Here is a 26770-nt window from a genome sequence, read left to right on the forward strand (position 1 = left end):
GAATGGTTCAAATCCATTTCTCTTTTAGATTTTGCAGAGTGTATGCAGTATATAATCACACTGGCATCTTACTGTGTGCATAATTATAATTTACTAGCACAATATCTATGTGCAAGAAGACTAGCTTTGTCATATACTTAGCAGTAAACCTCATCTTCTTCCAATGTCCTGTGATAATGTACACATTTTTATGAATGTTGTTTATATTGTTTCTGAGGTGGTAGAGACTGCATTATGTATATCCTGCTTTAACTCACCTCATATGCACTGTGTGTAATGGCATACACTTAAAATATGTAGCAGCAGTACCACTTGTTTTATTTTTACCTGTATTCTTACTGACACATTTCAATTACTTGATATAACTTTGGCCTCTTTCAAGTTTTAAGCAGGAAAAACATGTAAAGATGTCTGTGAGATATGCAGCCAGTGCAATGCAACCAAATGCAGTTGACTGTTACATACACACTGACAAATATTTTGGGCATTGGCAATAATGCTCTTCTAGCCTGCCAGTATACCAAAATAGTCATGGCCATAATAAGTGTCCAAATTGTTCGTAAAAATATCTAAACTAGTGCTTGATTTAGTATACATTGGTAGTTTATTCCATGCATTAGATACTCTCTCAGAGAATCAGTTAATATGTTTCTTATTCCTAATCTTGGGTTCATTTCTCCAAGTGTTTTGATTTCTAGTACCATGATGGGAATGGGCCCCATTTCTAAGTGGGGTATGATTAAAGCTCATGAAATTAGTATTTTTTTTTTCAATCTATGCTGTTAGCCAAAAGTGCTCTTTGCAGCACCAGAAATTACTCCTGTAGTTCGTATGGACTTGCATGTATCTGTAGCATATCTAAATATGAAGACTTGCAGACCCTGTGGTACCCAAAAATGACTCTGAAACATACTTCCAAAACAAATAATTTATTAAAGATAAGTTAAGTGATTTTGTTCCAACTTAGTACTAACGAACTTCATCAGAGTAAATTACCTAATTAATTACCACATTTTGAATGTTATTCACTTCATCACATGGTTAAAAACTACCAATAAAACCCTTTGTTATTTAATTAGTCAAATATTAAAAACAGTAAAGGACAAACCTAAAGGAAAACTTAATATTATTTAAAAAAAGCATTATAAAACTTTAACTTTGACTGGATTTATGGACACTGAGTCATTGAGACTCGGAAATGCTGTTGCATTAAATAATAACTGTTATTTCAGCTCAGATTTATTTAAATGCTCCTCAGTCACAAAACCTCTGACATCACTAATAATCTGTTCCAATGCCACAAATAAGAACTAGTCCCTAGAACTCCTGGACATGTCTGTAAAGCACATTGCTTGTTTTACATTTCCGGTTAACCATCCAATTGTCAAGCTGCACTTGAATTGGGTTAGGGAGGAACTCTGCTTCACATGAATGGGGAACCTTTTCCATAGACAGGGTAGTCTCTGGGATACATACTTGTCTCTCCAGCAGGTCCTATTTATATCACAGGCAAAGTTTAAGTCTTTAGAATGGGTAATTCTGGTGCTGTTTGTTTTGTGGATATGCAGGAGGTCCATCAGAGTGGGGTCTGACAATGTCTTGTATGCCAGGAATAGATCTCCCCTCAAAAGCCTGTAGGAAACAGAATACAGGGATAGGACTTAGAGGCAGTCTGTATAGGACATTTTACTTACATCCTGTATTATTTTAGTGAGGAACCTGTGCAACGTTCAAATTGTTGGATATGCCTGATTAGGTACATACCAAGGGGGCATTGTACCCAATGATAGGTCTGATGAATGCCAAATACAGTGGAACAATGACTTCCTTGGACTTAGATGCCATACCTTTGTTTATAAGTTGCGGAACATAGAATGATTTCCTCACTACTGTAGACACATGATGGTCAAAGGCTAGATTACTATCTATGTGTGTCCCTAAGTCCCTGACTACTGGGTCAACTCTAAGGGGTATGTTGTCAATATGATAGTTACCAGGGATGGATGACTTCCCAAATGATATGATTATGCATTTCTTGGCATTTATTTTTATTCCATGGCTCTGACACCAGTTGTTTGTCTGTGTCAGCCCCTCCTGGAGAACATTTGTGTTAGTGTGGGATTCAGTGACGGCTCCTAATTTGTAATAATCTGCAAATTTAGTCAGCCAGAGACCATTGACATTGGCCTTGACTTCTGAGAAGTAAATGCCAAATAGGAGTGGTCCAAGAACTGATCCCTGAGGGACTCCACATGTGACTGCCCTCTTTGTAGAGGTGGACTACCCAATTCTAACTTCCTGGGTACTGTCTGTGAGCCAGTTGGCTATCCACCAGGTGACATATGAGTTTGTACCTAACCTCTTGAGTTTGTCAACAATGGTCAAGTGGGGTATTGTGTCAAATGCCTTGGCCAGCACAAGGTAGGCAGTGTGAGCCATTTTTCCCTCAATTGCTTTGGTTACCTTCTCAAAGAAGTCCACTAGGTTGAGCAGGCATGATCTACCGGTGATGAAACCAAACTGGGTTGGGTCTAGTGTCTGGAGGTTTACTATATCTCTACTGATCATCTACATGATAATTCTTTCCATGGCTTTACATATAAGACTAGTGAGACTAATGGATCTGTAGTTTCCAGGATCTGTAGATGGCCTACCTTTGTGCAGAGGAATGAGTGTTGCTGTTCTCCATTCATGAGGCACAAAGCCTTTTGGAGGCTACAGTTAAATAGTAATTCCAGAGATCCTAATGGGTCATGTTTCATGCTATTTAGAAGCCATCCTTGGATATTTTCTGGGCCCACTGATGCAGTGTTGTTGGTCTTAGAGTGAGCATTAAGGACCTGTTCCCTAATGATAGTAGGGGGAGTTATATTTGATGGTATTTCCTGAGGGAAGGTTGAGGGGGAGAGTGGAGTAAATATGAAGCTGAATTTATCAGCCAGGAGGTTTGCTATATCTTTTGGCTTAGTATATGTGGTTCCATTTACAATGAGCTCTGCACACAACTGTGTATTGCCTTTGAGGTTGTAGACATAGCTAAAGAATGCTTTATGGTTTTCCTTGGTCTGGGAAGTTAAATTTGCCTCAAATTTGGCTTTGATAGACTTTATTTGTCCTCTGATTTGTTTGTTTAATTTGATGAGAGCACTTTTATCCTGCTGGGTGCTGCATCTCTTAATTTGTGCCATGATTTTCTTCCTTCTGTTATACAGCCTATTGATTTTATGATTCCTTCAGGGTGACTAGTTGCCTGTATGCAGCTATTAACATGCTTGTATAGGATTTCTGTGAACAGTTCTGCATAGGCAGCAGTGTTCTCAGGATTTATAGGGGCTTGAAACTTTGCCAGGTTATCAATTAATAGCAAGAAGTTAGCCTTAGAGTACTTCCTGAATATTCCAGGGTTATCTGGGGATCCAGGTTTTATTTTTAATTTAAAGGACACCATTTTGTGGTCTGACCTTACCAGGGAAGACATTACACTGGGGGTGTGCAGCACTTTCCATATTAGTGAGGACCAAATCCAGTATGGTTGCACCCCTTGCTGGTGTACTAAGAATCTGGTCCAGTGAGTTTGTGTTTACAAAATCCAGGAATATCTGTGCCTGTATGTTTGGTGTTGTATAAGATTTCCAGTTAATAGTGGGGTAATTAAATTCACCCATAAATATGATATTGGGTTGGATGGTGAGTGTTTCCAAAAGTTTAACTACATCGTATGGGTTTCCTGGGTCATAAAGGGGAACCTATAGCTTGCAAGGTGTCCAGTACAAATTTCAGAGAATGCATGTTCTAGCTGTTCACAGAGATATCAATATTTAAAGGAGTACACACTAACCCCAGACCCTTGCATATATCCTTATTGGCTAGTGCTGAGGGAATAGCCAAAAATCCTTTGTCAGTGCACTGATCAAAGCATTTTAGTTGCTTATACAGATGGTTATTCATTAGCTGTTTGTGTTGCAAATATGACAAGTACCCTTAATCTGCAAATAATTAACATAATAAAAAGTAGAAAAAGGGAAAAAACATTGTTATGCAGTACAGATTTAACTAGTGTAGGTAGGGTTGGTTGAAGCCATGTATTTTGGACACTTTGGTCATGAGAAGTGTTATCAGCTGATCATCACTTGGTGGCAAGCTGGATCAGACTGCTACAGCAGTAGCAAGACACAGCTGGGAAACCTATGTTGGCATTGAGCATGTGTAGAGAAGGATCTATTATGACTGATTAAGGCTGCATACGTCAAACACACAATTCCTAAAAAAAAGCACTCAAAACTAGCAGTCTGAGTACAGAAATCCTTGAGACAGATATACTCACACCTGTGTAGTTCTCTAGCAAGTGTGTGTGTATGTGTGTGTATATATATATATATATATATATATATATATATATCTCCCAGAGTTGAGGGGGAGACAAGTGCCAGTGCACTCTCATGTGGGGGACATGGACTTCTACCCTTTTACTTTATTATTTTCACTCTATGTTTGGTGCATATTATAGCAATAACCCACGCCTGGGTGTGGGTAATGCTGGATTTACCCATGGTTGGTGTGGTTTGGTCATGAGGGTGAAGCCCGAGTGGCCAAACAAAGATAACCGTTGGTAAATCCAGCATTACCCACACCCAGAAGTGTTATTATATTATACAATGACATTATTTAAGAAAAAAAATAATTACTTTTCTTAAATAATGGCATTGTATAATGCCTCCTTGCTGACCTTCCACAGCTGTCTGGTATTCTGTGGCAGTTCTGATGTACTGCACATGCGTATGCTTATGCAGTACATCAGAACTGTGGGCAAAAGCAATGGAGAAAGCAAGATCTCCGTTGCTTCTTACAAAGTGTCTCGCTATGTTAAAGGAGTTTAACATAGTGAGACAGCTTTAAAAAAAGCAACAGAGAATCTCTGTTGCTTTTTTTAAAACTGTCTCGCTATGTTAAACCCATTTAACATAGCGAGACAGCTTTAAAAAAAGCAACAGAGAATCTCCGTTGCTTTTTTTTTAAAGCTGTCTCGCTATGTTAAACCCATTTACCACAGCGAGACAGCTTTAAAAAAAGCAACGGAAAATGCAAGATCTCCGTTACTTTTTTTAAAGCTGTCTCGCTATGTTAACATAGCGAGACAGTGTCTAAACAGCAATGGAGATCTTGTGTTCTCTGTTGCTGTAAAAAAAGACTTATACTAATGGAAAAAGTCTGGGTGACCGGACCTTTTTCCATTAGTAGAAGTCTGATTTACAATGTGCATGCTGACCAATCAGCATGCACGTTTTGGAATGTTAATGGGGGGGCTGTATAATGGAGAATAAGCCATCAGCAATCATAGAAAAAAAATCTGTCTTCCTCCTTTGCTCTTTCTCCAAGAGGCTGTGAACTTAGAGAGTTTAAAGAGCACTGTAAATCTGGAGCACTAACAAACTGCGACTATGTGGGGTAAGTAGCAGTGGCAGTACACATAGAGTAGTTCTGTTCTCTTCAAATCAAACAGGTAACTGTATGCCTGCTGAGAATGCTCAGCAAAGGCTTCTATTGGGGAACAATTCAACTCCCTCCTGTGGAGGAGCTTCTCACATATTCTAAGGGAGGACAGGGAGGTTGAGTCTGAATGGACAGTTTTCAAAAGTTAAATAGTTACTGCTGTGGCTTGAACCCAGGACCTTATACATGCAAAACACACGCTTTACAACCAAGCTAGATACCCTTACATTTTACGAAGTTGCAAAGGCATGGACTGAAAGATACCACTGTTTGTTATGGTTGTAACTCTAAGATGCACTGGTGGGCACCAACAGTGAAGGAAGTCAACTAAATTAAACAAAGAGGTCATCTGCCCCACGTTAATGGGTGGTGAGTATTTTCAGGTTTGTTCAGTATGCAGTAACAGGTCAGGAAGTCTAAAACTGTTTCAGCCAATGAAACAATGACCTGGGTCTGACAGGAGTTTGTCAGGGACACAGGGAATGAGTTTTTGATGGCTTCAAAGAGGTCTATCAAACCATCCAGTGACTCTTGAAGGGGAAGACAAAACATTATCTAGACTGTTCTCAGTATGGTGGAAATATGGTCTTCTCAAATGGAGATGTTTTCAGAAAGTGAAATGAACACCTTGAAACTCCTAGACCTAATGGACAAGCCCCTTGTTGAGGAGGCTACAGTACCACAATCACCTGGTAGGACTGAGTCCATTTCTGTAGATGAGGGCACTGTGACAGGTACATAGTTCCAAGGAGTCAGTGTTGCAGGAATGAATGAGACTATTCTGCTGAAGACACAACAGTATGTCCAGAATGGAAAACTGGTGGGAGATTCCTCATTTTAAAAAAGGGGGCCAAGAGCTTGTGTTCTAGTTATAGAAGGGTCTCCCTCTTCAGCATCCCTGGGAATTTTTGCACCATGATGTTGCAAAGGAGACTTCATCAGATAATTATCCATCTGACTTAGGACGAATAATGCAGATTATACAATGGAAGCTCAAGATAATTCAGAAATGCAAAAAAATATTTGCTGCTCACAACTATGAGCTTATTGTAAAATGAATGTTGTTCATGGGGCAAAGTCTGGCTAAAAAACATACTAAAATTATAAGAAGTCACCAAAACTGTAGCTACAAAGAAACATACTGCATTCACTTTTTTTTCTATGTGCTAAACAAGGAATTGAAAATCAAACACATACATGCCAAAAAACCTGTCTTCCCACACAAACACACAGTATTGCCCTCCAAGTGAATGATGCTACCAAAACAGAAAATACTTCAGAAAAGTCACTCAGAACATTTTAGGAGTGAGCAGTTATCATATTGCAAACAATCTGATCCCAGTACATTTCTGACTCCTTTACAAAAAAGTAGAAATGTGCAATAAGTCTAAGTCACATTGTCCCTGGAGATAAGAAGACAATGATGTTATTAAAAAAGTGGTAAGAATTTTACTTTTTAAGAAAAGTCATTCTGTAAAGGCAGTAACTCATATTGGAATGAGGGTATTGCAGGGTTTTCCCATAGCTGGCTTTTCTTGATTATGAGAGTATAACCCACACCATCCATATGTAAAGTCTGCATTACCTACACCTGAATGTGAGTTACTACTTAACTGTGGCCTAGCCAGGGACTGAGTACTACTAAACTGTGGCCTAGCCATGGATCAGTAGATGAATTCTTTGTCTTTGCATGGATAACTGGAGGAAGTAGAAGCTTCCCTCTATGACCATGTACCCCTGAATGTCTTGTAGGAGATATTACAACAGCAGGGATCTCAGAACCACTGCTGCATTCTGTTTGACCCCTATATTTGCAGAATCAGAACTGTATTGAGATTCTAGGCTTTAAGAGTCATGATTTTTATGGGCAAGGTATTAAGGCATAGCTAAGGTTCAGTGAGCATCCAATTTGGGGACATAAGTGTTGCATCTTATTTGCATACAGTGTTGCTTCCTTGAGCTTATGTGACTGTGATTCCTGTTGTGTACTGGAGCAGTTTAAAACTGCATGTAAAGTGCTGCAGAAAAATGATCTCCAAATCAGATGTCATGGTTTTCTGTCCCAAAGAACAGAGGGGATCACTCTCCAGTCTCTGCAAGTGAGAAGTAAGCAGCTTGTTTTTTCTAATATCTTTGTTTTAAACTGTTAGATACAAATACATAATAGCAACAATAAACAATAATGAAAGTGAATTTAATTATGAAAAGTAATAAGAATATTTAAAATATTTAATATTACACGCACACACACACACACACACACACACACACACACACACACACACACACACACACCTATATATTGGTATAGTAACTTTAGTCTAAACTGCTTTTGGTCGACATGCAAATGGTCAACAAAAAAAAAACGGTCTAAATCAAAAAGGGTGACAGAAAGTAAGCACATCAAAGAACAATGTTTTTTCAGGGCCCTACACCCACACCCTCTGCTAATTAAATATACCAACTGCATAGTCACACTACGGTAGGGAAAGGGCATAAACCCTTGACTAGTGTCATATCAATTTGTAGATACTATCTGTTTTAGACCTTTTTCTGTCAACCAAAGACAGTTTAGATTAAAGTCACTAGAAGTATATTCAACATCCTCTGGTGGAGAAGTTAAAGTATATTTGGATTTTGCTAAGGGTAGAGGGACTCTTAAGATGGGTCAGTGGGCACTGCAATAGTGGTAGCAGCAGTTTTGCACATGTTGTACCGTATAGTGATGATGAAAGCAGAGCCAAGTCATACGAAAAAGCTTTTACTTTACTGGTCAGTCTGTCCATCCTAACCTATAGCCATGAGTACTGGGTAGTGACAGAAAGGGTATTATCATGGATATAAAAAGTAGAAATTAGTTTCTTTCTTTAAAAAGTAGTAAAGCTGACTGGTTATGACAGAGCAAGAAAAAAACAATGACAAAATGAGGAAAATGTAAACAGAACATCAGTTCAATTAATTTAATACTGTGCATTGCTTTCATTTTTGTCCAGCAAACTGAACTGTCTGAAAAAGTATTGGTCAATTGTGTAGAGGTGAAAATACTTAGCACTGTTAAATTAATAACTGAACAGTTGTACAGACAATATTTATCTACCATTCTTATGCACCTTCTCTCTTAGCTGACTTCCCAATATAGACCTTACAGTCTATAATATCTTCTCCTCTTTTTGTGAAAAAAGTACTTCCTAATATCTCTGTTGAACTTTGTATCTTTAATGTGGTAGGCATAATCCCTCTTAATACCTTTTTCTTTCCTCTTGAGCTATGTGCCATCATGCTTACCTCTTTAATTTCTCCAAATCTTTTGAGTTTCTAATACCATGAGAGGAATGGACCTCACTCCTAAGTCAAAGTATGATAAAAGTTCATGAAATTAGTATTGTTTCAATCATTGATGTCAGCTAAAAGTGCTCTTTGCAGCACCCGCAATGTGCCCAGTAATGACTCATTCTGCAATTTGTATGGGGTTACATGGATTGGTAGTATATCTAAATATGACTGTAGATTATTTTTTTATAAGACCTGTTGCTCCTATTACTATTGGAACTGTCTGGGTATCTGTCTTCCACATTGCTCTCATTTCTGCCTGCAGATCCTGATATTTTATGACTTTGTGCCTCTCTGTACACAAGACACTGTAATCACTGGGTGTGGCCATTTCAATGAGCAGTGCTACTCTTGTCTTTTCGTGGACCACTATGTCCAGTTTTCTAACGTCTGTCTTTTGAACTGTTTGTAATGAGTGATCTCATGTGATGTAGACTTCTTCATTTTCTATGATGCTTCATGGCTAATGTTTCCAGTGTTTTTCAGTCACTTCAGTACCATAATGTTTGTACAATCCCCAGTGCAACAGTCTTGCCACATTATTATGGTTTTCAGTATACAGTCCTTCTGCCATTACTATGTCACAGCCAGCAACGAGGTGTGCAACTGTTTCCAATTTGGTTTTACAAAACCTACATTTGTCTGTTTCTCCCACATGTTCAATGGGCTTTGTAAACCAACGTGTGCGCAGCCCACTGTCGTGGGCCGCCAATATTAACTTTTTATCTCTTGGTTTGAATTTGCCTCTCCTTAACCATTCCTGTGTTCATTCCTGATCAACACGATGTTCCTCCAGAAGTTTTCTATACTTACAACTATATTTATGCATTTTCCACATTTTTTGCCTTCTCATCTGGTCCTTCACCTTATATTCTTTCTTTTGTTTTTTGCCGTATTCAGTTTCTGCCTGGTTTTTATCTACTTCTGGTTTGATTTCCATTCCTGCTTGATGCCAGTATGCTTCTGCTAAATTAAACAGAGAAGTCATCTTAGATTTTTTCTCCTCATGTTTCAAAACTTTCACTACATTTGGGTGTTGTGAGGTCAGCAGATAGGTGTGGAGTCCCACAATTGCAGATCTATACATGTAATCAATTTCAAGGAGGCCCATCCCTCCTTTGGAATGGGGAATATATAATCTTGGTATACACTGATTTTTATAAATCATTTGGTGAGCATGAAGCATCCTTCTTGTTTTCCTGTCTAATCTATCCAACACATTTTGGGGCCAGTCAATCACTCCAAAACTTTGTTAGGACAGTTTTTTTTTACCTTGTGCCTTGTGCACTGATCATGTTTTCCCTTCTCAGTTATCTTCAGGAAAGAAGAGTTTTAACTTCTGTACCTTTTCCTTATACCTGTTGTCAACCATCCCCCCTTATTAGCTGGGTAGGTTTTCATTATACCTTTACAAATAGCCATACCATTACAGATTAAGACACTCCTGAAGCTAGGGAATTTCCTGGGATTGATAAAGGGATAATATATTTTATCTGTTCTGGAAATCTGTTGCCATAAAGATACAGTCCATTATCTTTTTGGCTTTGTTACAGCTTCCTTAATCTATGCCTGGTGGTTCTTTACTGCCAATAATTTGATTCTGTTTCATTGTTTTTGTTATTTTTGTATTCTCTGTTACAAGCAGCTCCCAGGGCTGACCCATGTAGAAAGTTAGTAACCAGTTCTCTTTTCTTTAAGAGGGTCATTCTAACTATCACTGTTTGCTTCCTGAACTCATTCACCTTGCTACCCATTTAGTCAACTTCAGCTCTTACATCAGGTGGCTTTATTGGTATGTGTAAGGGAATGAGTCAAACTCTTTAATGATGTCCAGGTATCAGGAGTGGCCTTAGATCAGCTGGTGCTCTAGGCAAAAGGGCTCCACGGCACCACCCACCACGCTACCAGTGGCCCATCCTGGTCTACCTACACCAAATAAATACTGGAAAAGTGCTCCTGCTAGAGCAGCACCCTAGGCAGCCACCTAATTGGCCTATGCCTAAGGCCGGCTATGCCAGGTATACAACATTAGCTAGGATTTCTTTAAGTTCCAACATATATTAATGATAAAATTAACTATGTTAGATTGACTTGCTCTGTTCTTAAAAACTCATACTGATAATTATTTTGCAGTTTGTTGCCCTTACTTTTGAGATGAGCAATATAGAATACCACTGCAGAGAGATGGTGATCAAAAGTAAGGTTGCTGTCAACCTGTGGGTCAGGTCTCTCACCACGGAGTACATACTTAGGGTGTTGTTACTGATGTGGTAGTTAGCAGGAATGTCAGTCTTACTGAAAGGGATTATAATACATTTTTTTGCATTGAGTTTAAGGCCATGACTTTGGAACCAGTCATTTGTTTGTGTAAGACCCTCGTGTAGGATGTTGACATCATTTGGAGATTCTATGACCGCTCCCAGTTTGCAGTCATCTGCAAACTTTGTCAGCCACAGACCTTTAGTTTTAGCTTGCTCTTCGGAGAAATAGATTCCAAACAGTAGAGGTCTCAGGACTGATCCCTGAGTAACACCTCTGGTTACAGGTCTGCTACTGGAGGTGGATTCCCCTATTTTGACTGTATAGGTTCTATCATTGAGCCAGTTAGTGACCCGTTTAATGATATACGCGTTGATACCTAGCTGGGTGAGTTTGCCAATTATGCCTGAGTGAGAGATGGTGTCAAAAGTCTTGGCTAAGTCTAGGTAGTCTGTATGCACAGATTTTCCCTCATCAAGGGCTTTGGTGAGTGTCTTGAAGAAGTCTGTCAGGTTTAACAGGCATGATCTCCCTTTGACAAATCCAAATTAAGTAGGGTCAAAAGTATGGAGGTTACCAGTGTCTTTGTTGATAAGGTCCATGATGGTTCTGTCCATGGCCTTGCAGACAAGGCTAGTCAGGCTAATAGGTCTGTAGTTCCCGGGGTCAGTAGAAGCACCACCTTTGTACAAGGGGATCCCATTCAGCTGGGATGAAGCCAGTGCTTAGGCTATGATTGAAAAGACTATCCAATGGCTTTGCTAATTCTTGTTTGAGCCCATGTAGGATGCAGTCTGGGATGTTATCAGGTCCCATGGATGCTGTGTTTTTGACCTTAGAGAGGGCCCCCATGACCTGATCTTTAGAGATACAGGGTAGAGGACAGGTGGTAGGGATGTCTTGGGGTAAGTGTGGTGGGAAAGGGGAGTGAAGTTTTCACAGAACCTGTCAGCTAACAGGTTAGCAATGTTGGTGTATGTGGTATCATTAACTACCAGTTCGGCACAAATCTGAGCCTTTTGTTTTAGGTTACAGATGTAACTAAAGAATGCCTTATGGATGTCCTTAGTTAAGGAAGCTAATTTGGATTTGTAGCTAGCTTTGGAGGACTTCACAAGACATTTTATTTGCTTGTTTAAGCTGAAGAGGGAACGTTTCCAGTTTGGGGCTTGCTCCCTCTTATTCTCAGACAGCAATTTCTTCCTCTTAGTGTGAAGCCTGTTAATGGTAGTTGTCCATCAAACAAGTTTGCTCTTCCTTAAGGAGCTTGTTTTGGTCCTACCAGGTATGGCCAAGTCAATGCAGTTATTCAGATGTTTGTATAAAGCATTTGTGTAGAACTCTGCATAGTTGCCAGTTCCATCTGAAGGAGGAGGTGCAGTGAAGCTATTTATACCATCCTGTAAGAGGGTATAATCTGCTTTTGAGAAGTCTTTTAGTTTAGTTTGTACTAGGGGGGGGGTCAGGTGTGATAGTTACTTTGAATGAGAAGACCTCACAATGGGGGTGCTACGGTGGTCACCCATATTGGTAAGTACCAGATCCAGGATGTTGGCACCCCTTGTGGAGGTGTCAAGTACCTAGTTCAAGGCATTGGAGTTAATGAAATTGAGGAACCTTTGGGCAAGTGAGCTTCCACATGGGTAATTTCCTCAGTCAATGGATGGGCAGTTAAAGTCACCCAAAGCTATGGTGTTCGGATGTATTATGATAGACTCAAGTAGATCCATATAGGAAGAGTGGGTGCCCTGATTCATGGGTGGGGTCCTGTAGCTGACAATGACTTGAATAGGTGTCGTACCAACAATTAATTGCACCTGAAGTATGTCCAGGGAATTATGCTGTCTAACCAGTCTGGAGGTGTATTTATCTTTAATGAATACTGATACACCCCCCCTCCTTTGGTTTTCATTGCCTTCGGTTTGTGGTCTGAATGTTTGGAAAGAGGTGTTGCCCAATATGGCTGGAGTGCTCTCCATAGCCTTGAACCAGGTCTCCATGATTGCACAAATGTTTGTGTCTTCCATGGTGAGGACTGCTTCCAGTGAATGCATTTTTATGTTAAGACTCCTAGCGTTTAGCAGTAAAACCTTGAGGTTCTTAGATGGAGTTCTTACATCAGGAATTTTGTCCTTGAGACACTGCCTAAAAAGGCACTCTGGGAGTGGCAAGAGCCTTGGCCAGTATCCGAAATCCCAGGGGTGACAGATGAAGACCATCTCTGGCAAAGCATCAAGGTCTGTTGATCATGTCATCCCAGGCTCACTGTATCCCATTGGAATGACACCAGAAACTAAGCCAGTTATTGAAGTCAATCATTTTCTGTTTGTGTTGAGGCATCATCCTAGGTGAAGGTAGAATGCTGCTTAAGGCTAGGGACATTCCAGCCTGAGACCCATAGTCCGAGAGCTCAGTCATGTCTCTCCTCATATAGTCTAGACAAGTACTTCTCAAGTCATTCACACCAACACGGACTATGGCAGAGTCATAACAGTGCTTGTTGTTGAGAGACCTGAGGGCATGTGTGATATACATATATATTCCAACCACGGTTTTAATCTTCTCTATTCAGAGCCAGTATAACATCCAAAAACGAAATAAGATAGAAAACTCACTTTATTTTTAACCAAAAAACAAAGCTTTCAGGAGTATTCCTTCCTCAGTGTTGATTAATACATTTCTAATTAAAAATGAACACATTATATAGCAAACGGACAAATACCACATGACACAGCCAACCTATAAGAAACAGTACATAAAAAGTCCAATCATAATATTAAAGCTGTAGGACTCTATTTTAAAACTCTTATTAAAAATATATATTTTCAAAAAGACCTATACAATATGTTTATACTACATATAAAACAACTAAACACTAATTTATTACTAAAACTTTATGTATAGAACAGTGTAAATAAATGAAACATGCTTAATGATACTGTTTTTGCTTAAATTCCAGCATTGGCTTAATAGTGACCATATTATTCAGCCCAGGTTTTTTGTCTGCATTTAGCCTGACTATCCATTTATATTCAGCGATATCTAATTTATTAATTATATCGCCTAATCTTAGACTTCTCTCTATTATCTGTAGAACTTTAAATTTAAAAGTATGTTTTTCATTCCCATCACTCCTATGTAAAGCTAAAGCATTCGTGAGAACATGTCTTCTCATTTCTGATTTATGTTCTATGATACTATCTTTTAAGGATCGTGATCATTTGCCAACGTAAAACCCTGGGCATTGTGTGCACGTAGCTAAATATACAACAAAGGCAGTTTTACATGTTGCTTGGCATCGTATATCTAATTTAATTTTACTTTGTGGGTGTATAAACATTTTCTCACTATAAATATCATTACAACAGCTACATGAAAAACAAGGAATTGTACCCATTTTAGTTACTATAGCTAATGGTACTAGTATTAAGTCAATGGGAGAAAACGTATGTATATGGTGATAAAACTTGTATAGAAATAATGTTTTATTTTATCATCGTTTTGTAGATGATTGTTTTCTCCTATGGAAAGGAACACACGATCAGTTAATGGATTTCATTATCTATTTAAATAATACAACTGACTTCTTGAAGTTCACTATGTGTTCATCTAATGTTGAAATGACATTTTTGGATGTGATAATACATAAAAAAGATGATGATACACTAGAAACATCGGTGTTTCAAAAGAAAATACAGGTCAACAGATATACACATGCTAATAGTATGCATGCAAGCCACGTGTTTCGTGGGATAGTGAAGAGCCAACTGTTACGTATCAGCAGGCTTAACACTGATTTCAATAAGTGTAAACAGCAGATGGAACTTGCTTGCAATGATTTTTACAATAGAGGTTATAGGAAAATACAGGATGAAGAAATGAAGGAAGATATATTAAATAAAAGGGGTGATTATGCAAGGCCATTTTTCAGTGATGAGGCTTATCAAGAAAATCAACATGATATGCCACATAATGTTGTAAGATATGTTTTGACATACAATAACTTAACGAGGTACGTTAAACAGATAATTGGAAAAAAATTGGCGTATACTTATGGCTCAACCTGAATTAAATAAACTTTTGGGAACTACCCCAAGGTTCTCACATAGAAATATGTTGAATTTAAAGAGAAGATTATGCTATAAGGATTTTGCAATGAATCTAGTACCATCAGCTATAGTAACTAAAATGGGTACAATTCCTTGTTTTTCATGTAGCTGTTGTAATGATATTTATAGTGAGAAAATGTTTATACACCCACAAAGTAAAATTAAATTTGATATACGATGCCAAGCAACATGTAAAACTGCCTTTGTTGTATATTTAGCTACGTGCACACAATGCCCAGGGTTTTACGTTGGCAAATGCTCACGATCCTTAAAAGATAGGATCATAGAACATAAATCAGAAATGAGAAGACATGTTCTCACGAATGCTTTAGCTTTACATTAGAGTGATGGGAATGAAAAACATACTTTTAAATTTAAAGTTCTACAGATAATAGAGAGAAGTCTAAGATTAGGCGATATAATTAATAAATTAGATATCGCTGAATATAAATGGATAGTCAGGCTAAATGCAGACAAAAAACCTGGGGTGAATAATATGGTCACTATTAAGCCAGTGCTGGAATTTAAGCAAAAACAGTATCATTAAGCATGTTTCATTTATTTACACTGTTCTATACATAAAGTATTAATAATAAATTAGTGTTTAGTTGTTTTATATGTAGTATAAACATATTTTATAGGTCTTTTTGAAAATATATATTTTTAATAAGAGTTTTAAAATAGAGTCCTACAGCTTTAATATTATGATTGGACTTTTTATGTATTGTTTCTTATAGGTTGGCTGTGTCATGTGGTATTTGTCTGTTTGTTATATAATGTGTTCATTTTTAATTAGAAATGTATTAATCAACACTGAGGAAGGAATACTCCTGAAAGCTTTGTTTTTTGGTTAAAAATAAAGTGAGTTTTCTATCTTATTTTGTTTTTGGATGGCATGTGTGATATGGTAGATCTTGGTACTTGACAAACAGCTGACCGTGACCTTCTTATCCAGCCTGGTGAGAGGAACATTTGTGTGTCTCACAATGGAATCACCTATGACTAATATGTTTGGTCGCTTATTTTATTTCAGTTTGTTAACTAGGAAGGTGACCAGGTCAAACTGACCATTTTCAGCCATGAACAAGGTTCACAAAACAGCGTAGACACAATGACGTACACATACACCAGTTACTTACAAAAAATAAAATGACATACTGAAGTACAAACTGCATGCAATAATTTGTTTATTTACTGACATTTGTTTACTAGGAAAGTCTGACTGGGCCAGAAGAACTCATTTTCAGCAGAGGCCGGGGGGGGGGGGGGGGCCTCCAAATACATCAATACATAATGTTCAAATTGAGAGAAAAATTACTAAATCTGAAGACGCCCCTGAAGTTGTTTGCTTGCAAGGCTTTTTTTAAAGAGTAAACTCCAAAAGAAGCATTGTTTCATAAAGTGATCCGGGTGCATCCTCACTGCCATAAACCTAAAGGATAACTCCTCTTACTAAATCTGAAGATGCCCCAGAAGTTGTTTGCTTGCAAGACTTTTTAAAGAGTAAACTCCAAAAGAAGCATTGTTTCATGTATATTGCAATGTACCTACTTTATTATCAGTACCTGTACTGACTATACTTACTTGGTAACCCTTCTATGAGAGATCTAGCATCCAAACGCAGACCCCTACCCACTGCCTCTACCTAGTCTTTTTTTACCATACCTCTTTACTTTAGAATTAAGACCCCTACTTTTACCTCTCCCAGTTGCCTTTTTCCTGCTGACCACTAGATGGCAGCATTCTACCATAGCTTTTAAATATCTAGCCTAGAAGTCCTAATCCTTTTTGTAGTGACTATTACTGTCCTAATCCCCTTGCTAAAGGATTTAAATTTGAATATCACCTTCATAATCTTTTTACTAAATTTTTGTATTGTTAACAGTTTGCTTTACCTTTATTCTCCCCCTAATTTCAACAGTTTAAAGCCAAAACACTAAAGACAGCTGATACTTTTTTCTGTTGTACTTACCTTCCAGCTCTACCCGCTCTGTTCGCCCTGTGGGCTCACTCTGTTCCCCTACTCTACCCCCAAATCTCACCCACCCCACTGTAGCTAACCTTATACTTCATTAAATCACACCCCCTTCAGTCATTATCCACTAACCTAACTAATCTTGTTACATACTTATCAAGCCACTCCCTCCTTTCCTCTTTATCTTCTTCTAATCCTTTAACATAGTCTCACCCCTAATCCTTTATACTCATCCCTTACTACACATAACCTCCCCATTACTACCCCACTGTTCTCACTTCAGTCTCCCTGTATTCACACTTAGTACATACCAACTCTCCCTGTATTTCCTACCACACTCCACTCACTATGTCCATCTCTAACTTTAAAACACACTCCAACATGCTCCTCTTATCTGTAATACTTTGCCCTCTGCTTCTTTCCTATAAGCTTACTTGCTATGAATCCCTACATCTAACTGAAATTCACCCCCCCTTAAAGCAAACTACCCCCTCACCCTTTATACTTCAAAATCCCATTGTAACATTACATCCTCATCAGCCTACATTCAACCTCAATTTTATAGAACAATCCACTTCAAATATTTCCATACCAAAAGAACTATCCCTATTCTAGATAAACTACTGAAACTGTCTCTTATACCACAACAGTACCTACTACTACATGGCAACATTCATCCTAACCCAGGCCCAAATTCTCATATCCCTTATTCCCAGTGCCCCCATCCAGACACCTCCTGCACCCCCTCTCCTAGCAAAATCTCTCTCCATATAGCCCACCTAAACATCCATAGTTTAAATAATAAAATTAGCCACCTACATGTCCTGTTAGACTTACACTCATTCGATATCCTATGCCTAACTGAAACCTGGCTCAAATCAACCACCAAGGACAATGATATTATCCCCCGAGGCTATAACATAATTAGATTAGACTGCCCTAACAAAAAAGGGAGGTGGGGTTGCAATATTATATAAATCTGAGCTGCAACTGTCTGCCCTAGATATTAGTCATGCTTTACCTAACAATGCCGAAATCCTAATGGCCAAGCTTCTAATTAATGCTAATAAATCCATTTATATTATCTGCGCCTACATCCCCCCAGGTAATAACATTAATATTGTTGAAAACATCCTATGTTGGCTCTCCTCAAATTTCCCCCAACAAACCACATGCCTTGGCGATCTCAAAATTGACTGGAAAAGTTGCACTGCCAATAATCCTACTACCCTCATTAACCTTCATGGCTTTTATCAAACCATCACCCACCTACAAGAACTCACAAACCTAGCAATAAACAAACCACTTTAGATTGGATACTAGTCAACAGTAACCCCCAATTTTATAAAACAGGCATACTTCCCGATGATATCAGTGAACACTCTCTTAGCTTTATAACAAAGCTAAAAACCTCAATACCCAATCAAGTAAACTTCAGAACCACCTGAAATACAAAAAATCTAAACCCAGTTAACTTTCAAGCTGAGCTTAAAGCTTGCAATTGGAACCCTTAAAACACCTACCTCTAGAGGAAGTTGTGTCATACTTTAACAATAATTATTTACAAATACTAGACCACCATGCCCCTTCTCGATTGATCAGAATTAAGAACAAACCAGCTCCCTGGCTCATAAAAGAGACTAGGCAAAAAATGCGACTTAGAAATAAAATCTGGATTAAATGGAGACATACAAAATAGCAAACTGATCACTTAAACTTTTGTCAACTGAGAAATGCTACTAAGAAAGCCATATTCCTTGACAAAAAAAATATTGCCTTCAATTTCAACAAACCCAATATCAAAACCCACAAAATTCTGGTCAGGAATAAATAAATTACTTCATTCTGGCCACTCTAAAACACCCACCCCCTCTAACTTGACTCAACATTCTTCTACCGAAATTGCTGACACTTTCAACAAAATTTTCTCTGAAACTGTCCAATCTCTAGCCAATTCTTTACCAGTAGTGTCCACATCTAACTCACCTGTGTCGACTAGCTCATCACCCCTATTTCAACTACAACCCATTCCCACATCTCATATACACAACCTACTGCTGAAACTCAAACCTTGTACCCCATCAGCTGATCTCCTTCCAGCTGAATATTTGAAATTAGCAGCTGTTGTACTTGCCTTCCCCATTTCTATTTTAATTAACAGAACCATTACAGAATGTTCCATCCCTAACATCTGGAAAGTTTCACATATTATCCCTCTCCACAAGGGAGGTAACTCAAGTGAACTTTCAAACTTCCACCCAATAGCCCTACTCTCACCAATAGCAAAAATTATGGAGAGATGTATTCATCGCCAACTTCTTACTCATCTCCTCTAAAATCACCTTCTAGTAGACTGCCAACACGGTTTTAGAACACATCATAGCACCACCACAGCTCTGCTATCCTTTACAGACTATATAAATAAAAATCGAAATAACAATCTCCTATCCTCTGCCATGTTTATTGACCTCTCCAAAGCATTTGACATGGTGAACTACAAACTATTGATAGATACACTTAAATCTCTCTCATTAGATACACTAACAGTCAAAGGTTTCAATCTTACTTAGAAAACAGACAGCAAGCAGTCCTCTGGGACAATGAACTGTCCTCTCTGCTCCCTATTACTCTCAGAGTCCCACAAGGATCAATTTTGGGACCGCTCCTCTTTACTATATTCATTAACAATCTGTCAGCCTCCCTCCCTCAAACCACCTGTATACATACAATATGCTGATGACTCAACCTTAATCTGTGCTGCCTCCTCGCCCTCCCAACTTCAGTCCACAACCCAAAAAATATTTACCTTAGTAGAAAATGGGTTCCAGCAATGCTGTCTCCTCCTTAACCCTAGAGAAAATACACACATCTCAGAGTACAATACATTTTGAGATAAGTATTAGTATTTAAACTCGGAAGCAGCAATTTCTTACTGGACTTTATACAGCTAGTTATTGTGATGGCACTGATATTTACATAGAAAAGCCAGTAAAATTAGGGTGATAGAAGAAATTTGAATAGAGAATGGACAGTCAAGTGAGACAGGTAAGAGTTTAGCCAGGAAATGCTAAACTCTTAAAGTAACAATGATTAGGATTACGTAGAGTCATAACCATAATTAGGGAGAGGTGAAGGGGGTGTCTATTCTGAGTATAAACTGTTAGGGGGCACAATTGGCTTTTACGAGAGTTGCTCAAGTGCAATACTAGCATCCATTTAAATAGCTGAAAGTAATAGTATGGCTGCTTAAATGAATGTATTTAATAGATTGGCATAACTGAGCATGGAGCTCACATAAGCACTTTGGCACAGACCAGAGAGTTTAAATGTCTGTGAATTCATTGGATTATTTTTTTCTTAACCTTTTTCTTTTTGGTCCTCAACTTTGGGTCAAAGGGGGTCAGTGGGAGTGCCACTCTGGGATCTGCCCAGGGTACCAGATGACCCAGCTATGTCTCTGAGTAGAGTATTATACAATGCATTTTCTTAAACATACAAACCTAACAGCAGGGTTTGATATTAACAATTGCAATAACTCGCACAAAATAATTACATGCGTTAAAGCCTTCATTATTAGTGGTAACAGCTTGATACTGAAGTGTTTAAAAGTCTTATTTCTTATGTGATGTGTTGTACCTGTTGGGTTACGAAAACGCTTTTGTTATCAAAGATGGTTACAGTGGTTTACTCTGATGCTTATCATTTTACTTAACTTTGAAATGAGTGCTACACTAACAATAACAAACAAAAAGGAATACTAGAGTTGTGGATGAAAACAATTTTGTAACAAGCCCACCTATTCAGTTAACATACATAGATAAATGAATAAAATAATACAAGCTGCTGCAGTTAGTGCTTTTCTGTCTCACATATTCTGGTACTAACTGTGATCATGTTTAATCTCACAGGGGGTCCTGCAGATGGAAAACTGTTACCTGGAGATCAGATAGTGAAGATCAATGCCGGCCTTGTCGAGAGCATCTCCTGTGAAGAAGCAGCTAATATTTTCAGGTAGACCTCACAGCATTCAAGGAACTCTGTATTAAAGTCAGGGGAGGGTATTTGGAAAGCACAAGTCTTTTTACAAACTATTTCTAGAGGACTGTTTTCATTGTTAGTGGTTTGTAATATGATGCAGTTATACTGAATGTCAGTTGAATAATTTTAGATGGATCACAAAAATCAGTATCGAATTTTCATGCATTCTTCTCTTTAATAATACAAATCCTGACTGACCAGTGAGTCCTACATTATATGTCCAGAATTACTTCTTCTGGTTAAGAACAGATTTCAGAGTTACATATGACAGAGAAACAATCTGTATGGGCTACTATGCAACAGTTCTTCTAGCACTGGACTAGCAGCCCTTCTCTTGGTCCAGGAATGTGCTATACTGACACGTAAGCATCTCATGGGTAGCTAAGTCAGAGACTGTACTATTCCCGATAGGTACAGCATTTGTCCTAGTGTAAGTTCTTACCTAATCACAACACACCAGAGAAATGTATTTAATACTTTGTGTTGTACAGCATGAAAAAGATGTTAAATCCCCTGTTGTTAGCGTCTGTGTAGGATGTGAACAGTGCAGCAAACTGATAGTAGCAATGCAGAATGTGAATGTTTAAATTCAAAATACAGAACAACAGGCAAGACATAAAATTAAAATACTCCAAGCCAGAGCTGAACCATTAATGTGCAGGATTAATCAGAGGTGAGGATATCAACAGGTATGTATAAATTTGGGATGTATGCATCCACAAGATGCTGTCAGCAACTGCACTATGCCAGTACTGCAGACAGTGTATCACCCAGTGGCTGCGATATTCATTGCAGCTTATGTACTAAGACAAGGGAACATAGGAGCATAGCCAAGCATGCATGGCACACCACATGTACAATGATAGCCGATATACGGAGTGCTATACACTATCAGACTGTATGACATACTCCACTGAGAATAGCAGATTAAAAATATAGTGCTAAGTTAGTTAGACCGTGTGTGCCACATTGCATGGATAACATATAAACATAATGTTGTACAATACTTGTCTATATGGCACACTCATCAGATAATGGCAGCTTATTAACAGTATATTATACAGTGCCAGCATAAGTGGCATGCACCAAAGGTTATAAAAAATATAATCCTGGTGTTTCACTGTGTCAGCCTCTGCAGCAAACTGCACAGGATATGGTACAGATCTACACATACATCTGTACAATACCAACATGGCTCCCCATCCCGTGCATCCTGCAAGGATCTAGGGGTAAGCCCCTGTGGTGTGTAGGGGTCGCTGGCCTATGTAGATGCATTCCCATAGCTGATGAATCTTATTTTTGTGTGTTTTCTGTGTCCATGTGTCAGTCTGTCCTCTGGTGATTTTGTGTGTGTGTGTGTGTGTGTGTGTGTGTGTGTGTGTGTGTGTGTTGTCTGTATATATTTATACAAATATCTACATATATATATATATATATATATATATATATATATATATATATATATATATATATTTTATGCATACTGGTTCAATTATACCACAGATGATCGAAAACCGTTGATCAGCATGCCAGTGTGGATTGTTTGTACATTGGAGAGAGGATTGTGGGCTCTTCCCACTATTGTGTAATCTCACTGTTGGTATATATAATAAGCAGGAGGTGTGTGGGGAGGCATATAGGGGCTTGATCCCTTTCAGAATTGTGGTTTTTAGTTTGCATGTTCTGGGATTATATCCTAGAACACGTACACTTTCTTCTGATTATATGTAAATCAAGCTAATATTTATTAACTTGAATTACATATATTTATTATCAGGCTATGCATTGGTTGAACATTTCTTCAGTGTCATTATTGAATGAGTGAAGATTTTCCCAAGCAATGGAATTGTTGAATTGTGTCTTATTGATGCAAGGTAAATGGAAATGGGGAATACTGATGAAACTTTTATTTTTAAGGAAGGTTTTTTTGTAGCCCAGGCAGGTATGACCCTAGCCCTGTGTAGCATCCTGCCATTGCCCAGAATGATACCTCAGTACAAGAACAAAATGATTGACTTCAACAATTGGCTAAGCTTCTGGTGTCATTCTAAGTGGATTGAGTATCTGTCTGCCTGGGACGACATGGTTGACAGACCACGATGCTTTGCCAGAGATGGCCTGCACCTGTTGCCCCTGGAATTCCAGATACTGGCTAAGGCTGTTGCCATCTCTGTAGTGCCTTTTTTAGGCAAGGTTCAAATGACAAATTCACCACCATAACAGGTACAAGCAAGCAAAATCTGAGGGCAATGCTACTCAACGCTAGAAGTCTAAACCTCAAAATGCATTCACTCGAGGCACTCCTTAAAATGGAGAACATCGACATCTATGCAGTGACAAAGACTTGGTTCAAGGCTCCAGAGAGCACCCCTGCATTACCAGGCTATAATTCATACCACACCTTTCAGCCACCTAACCTGGACTGAAACACTAAAGGCGGAGGCGTGTCCATATTCATTAAGGATATCCACACATCCAGGCTAATTGCTCAGCATAATGCATCTGGGATTATCCAAGTGCAACTAACTCTGGGCAAGACCCAAATCCAAATTGTAACTTGCTACAGATCCCCCACTATGCCCCAGGATTTCCACTCCTCATTTCTTGATACAAGGGAAAATATTAGGGTACAGCCCAACACCCTAATAATGGGCGATTTCAACTACCCCACCACTAACCGGGAAAAGTACTCATGTACCGACTCTTTTGCGCAACGTTTTCTGTAGTTCATAAATTCCAACTCTTTGGCTAAACTTATCCACACCCCCACCAGGGGCAGCAATATTTTAGACCTGGTCATTACCAACATGGGTGACTGGTGTTCCACACCAGAGGTCAATTCCTCATTGGTCAGATCCGATCACAAGCTAATTACCCTAGAAATCCACATCCCGTCCCCACCCCACATTAGGGAAACCACAGTAAAAAATTTCTCCAAAGCCAACTTCACGCTTTTTAAGATAGAAGTGACAAACTTTATGACACCCATGCAGACGGACAATAGAGGTACAACTGCTGAATCCTACACAAATGTACTTTATAAGCACTTACATGAATGCGTGGATTGTGCTATCCCTAACAGAACTAAGATGCTATCCTCCAAAAAGAAAGGAAGCCAATCTGGTGGTTCCCTGCCATAAACAAACTCTACAACAGAAGAAAGAAACTGTTGCAAAAAAAGAGTAAAATCCCATGATTGGAGGAACTCCCTGGTCAGCCTCAGTAAAAAGCTGAGATCCCTCATAAAATCCTCCAAAGCTAGTTACGAAAACAAAATCACCACTGATTCTAAAGCAAAGCATTATATAGCTATGTCAAGAATCTCAATGGCAACACTCAGATCTGCTCTGTGTTACAGCACAATGGCACTAAATATACAGAACCAAATGATATTGCCAACATCCTAGCAGATAGGTTCAGTGATAACTTTACCCCCCTCTCACCTCCTAAAGGGTCCATTTCTGTGAAGAATGCAAAGTTCCTGTAATCACAGCTGCACAGGTAAAAACCACTCTCTCCATAGCCAAGAACACAGCATCCATAGGACCTGATAACTTCGTAGGCTGCATTCTACACAAACTACAGAATGAACTGGGACCCTACCTAAGCACCATGTTCAATCATAGCCTCACCTCAGGCTTTGTGTCCACTGAATGGCACACAGCAACGGTTATCCCACTCCACAAAGGGGGGGCACCACGGACCCCAGGAACTACCTCCCCATTAGCCTAACGAGCCTGGTCTGCAAGACCATGGAATGTATCATCATGGAACATATAAAAAATGACATTGGTAATCTCCAAACTCTGGACCCCACCCAGTTCAGGTTTGTAAAAGGCAGATCATATTTCCTAAACCTGATAGACTTCTTTGAAGCAGTCACCAAAGCCGTAGACGAGGGTAAGGTGGTTCACACAGCCTATCTAGATCTCACCAAGGTTGTTGACATCATCCTTTACTCTGAAATTATAGATAAACTCACTAAACTAGGTATAAATCCCTATGTCACAAGAAGGGCTGCTAAGTGGCTCACTGAGAGAAACTACACTGTGAAATTAGCAGACTCCAAATCCGACTTCAAACCAGTAACAAGTGGAGTACCACAGGGTTCAGTCCTGGGTCCTCTCCTGTTTGGTATCTACTTTTCTGAAGTACAGACTAACACAGAAGGTCTTTGGCTAATGAAGTCCACAAATGACTGCAAACTAGGAGCCACAATCAAAACTCTAACAATGTAGACATCCTACAAAAGGGCCTCACTGAGACAGATGCCTGGTGTCAAAGCCATGGCCTCAAGCTCAATGCCAAAAAGTGCATTGTCATCCCCTTTGGTAAAAACTCTGTACCCATGAGCTACCACATAGGTGGTAGTCTACTTAACACTGAAAGTGTGATAAGAGACCTTGGGACACAGGTGTACAGTAGTCTCTCCTTTGATAATCACATCACCACAGTAGTCAGGAAATCCTTCTATGTGGCACACTTCATAAGAAAAGGTTTCTTATCCAGGAAAAAAGAGGTCATTGTTCCCCTCTACTCATCACTCATTAGACCCATTATAGAGTACAACGCCCCTTTTGGTTTGCACCTCACAAGACATCTGCAACTACTGGAAAGGCCACAGAAATACCTCACAAAGAGGATTACCAGCCTTAAACAGATGCCCTATGCAGACCGTCTCAAAAAACTCCAGCTTTACTCTGTCGCATATCGCCTACTCAGAGGTGATGTCTGCCTAACATACAAAGCTATGTCAAACCCAGAGCTGATGGAAATGCACCACTTAAAGAAATCCCAATCCCTCCAAGCTACATGCTCTAGGGACCTAAACCTTATCACCACAATAAACAGAACATGCTGGAGGGGTAGATTCCTGTCCCAGAGACTTCCCATACTCTGGAACAAGCTACCTATCTATATCAAACAAAGCTCCTCATTAGCACTCTTCAAGAAAAATCTTGATGATTGGATGGGAAATAGGAAATTCACCCCAGGGATCACCTATGTGGCTCTGCTCGACAGGGGCACAGGAAAATCATTTTCTTGGGTGGTGAAAGCCAGGGTACCTTTTTGGCTAGGCTTATATAGGCCCTAGGGCCAATAGCCTAGTACCTACCTATGAACCTTTTAAGCTTTAATATGTTTTTGTGGGTGCTTGCAGGTTAGGATACGAGTAAAGGCTAGAGAAGGGGATAGATGTGTAATTTGATTGGTTAGCAGTTTGTTTGGAGAGAGAGAGAGTGTGTGTGTGTGTGTGTGTGTGTGTGTGTGTGTGTGTGTGTGTGTGTGTGTGTGTGTGTGTGTGTGTCTGTGTATGTGTGTGTCTGTGTGTGTGTGTGTGTGTGTGTGTGTGTGTGTGTGTGTGTGTGTGTGTGTGTGTGTGTTTGTGTGTGTGTGTGTGTGTGTGTGTGTGTGTGTGTGTGTCTGTGTCTGTGTGTGTTTTCTAGTGGCACTGTTAGGGAAAGAGTGGTTAGTACCCTAATGTGTAGGGCTGGTGTTTTAGGTAGGGGTAGGGACAGGATTAAGGTTAGTACACATGAGTAAGGGTCTAACCCAGAATTCATCAGAG

At 39.2% G+C, this 26770-nt stretch overlaps 1 protein-coding gene across 1 annotated transcript in view; it reads left to right on the forward strand.

The window, feature by feature from the left end:
* Nucleotides 1-26770, forward strand: part of FRMPD1 (FERM and PDZ domain containing 1) — a 998362-nt gene that overhangs the window by 121309 nt on the left and 850283 nt on the right. The window contains exon 3 of the mRNA XM_044059294.1: nt 21072-21174. Coding sequence (XP_043915229.1) covers nt 21072-21174 — 103 coding nt within the window. The remainder of the gene's footprint in view (nt 1-21071; nt 21175-26770) is intronic.

The sequence above is a fragment of the Protopterus annectens genome, chromosome 17.part0, assembly GCF_019279795.1.
Source record: "Protopterus annectens isolate FY-2018-M chromosome 17.part0, PAN1.0, whole genome shotgun sequence".
Taxonomy (NCBI): Eukaryota; Metazoa; Chordata; order Ceratodontiformes; family Protopteridae; genus Protopterus; species Protopterus annectens.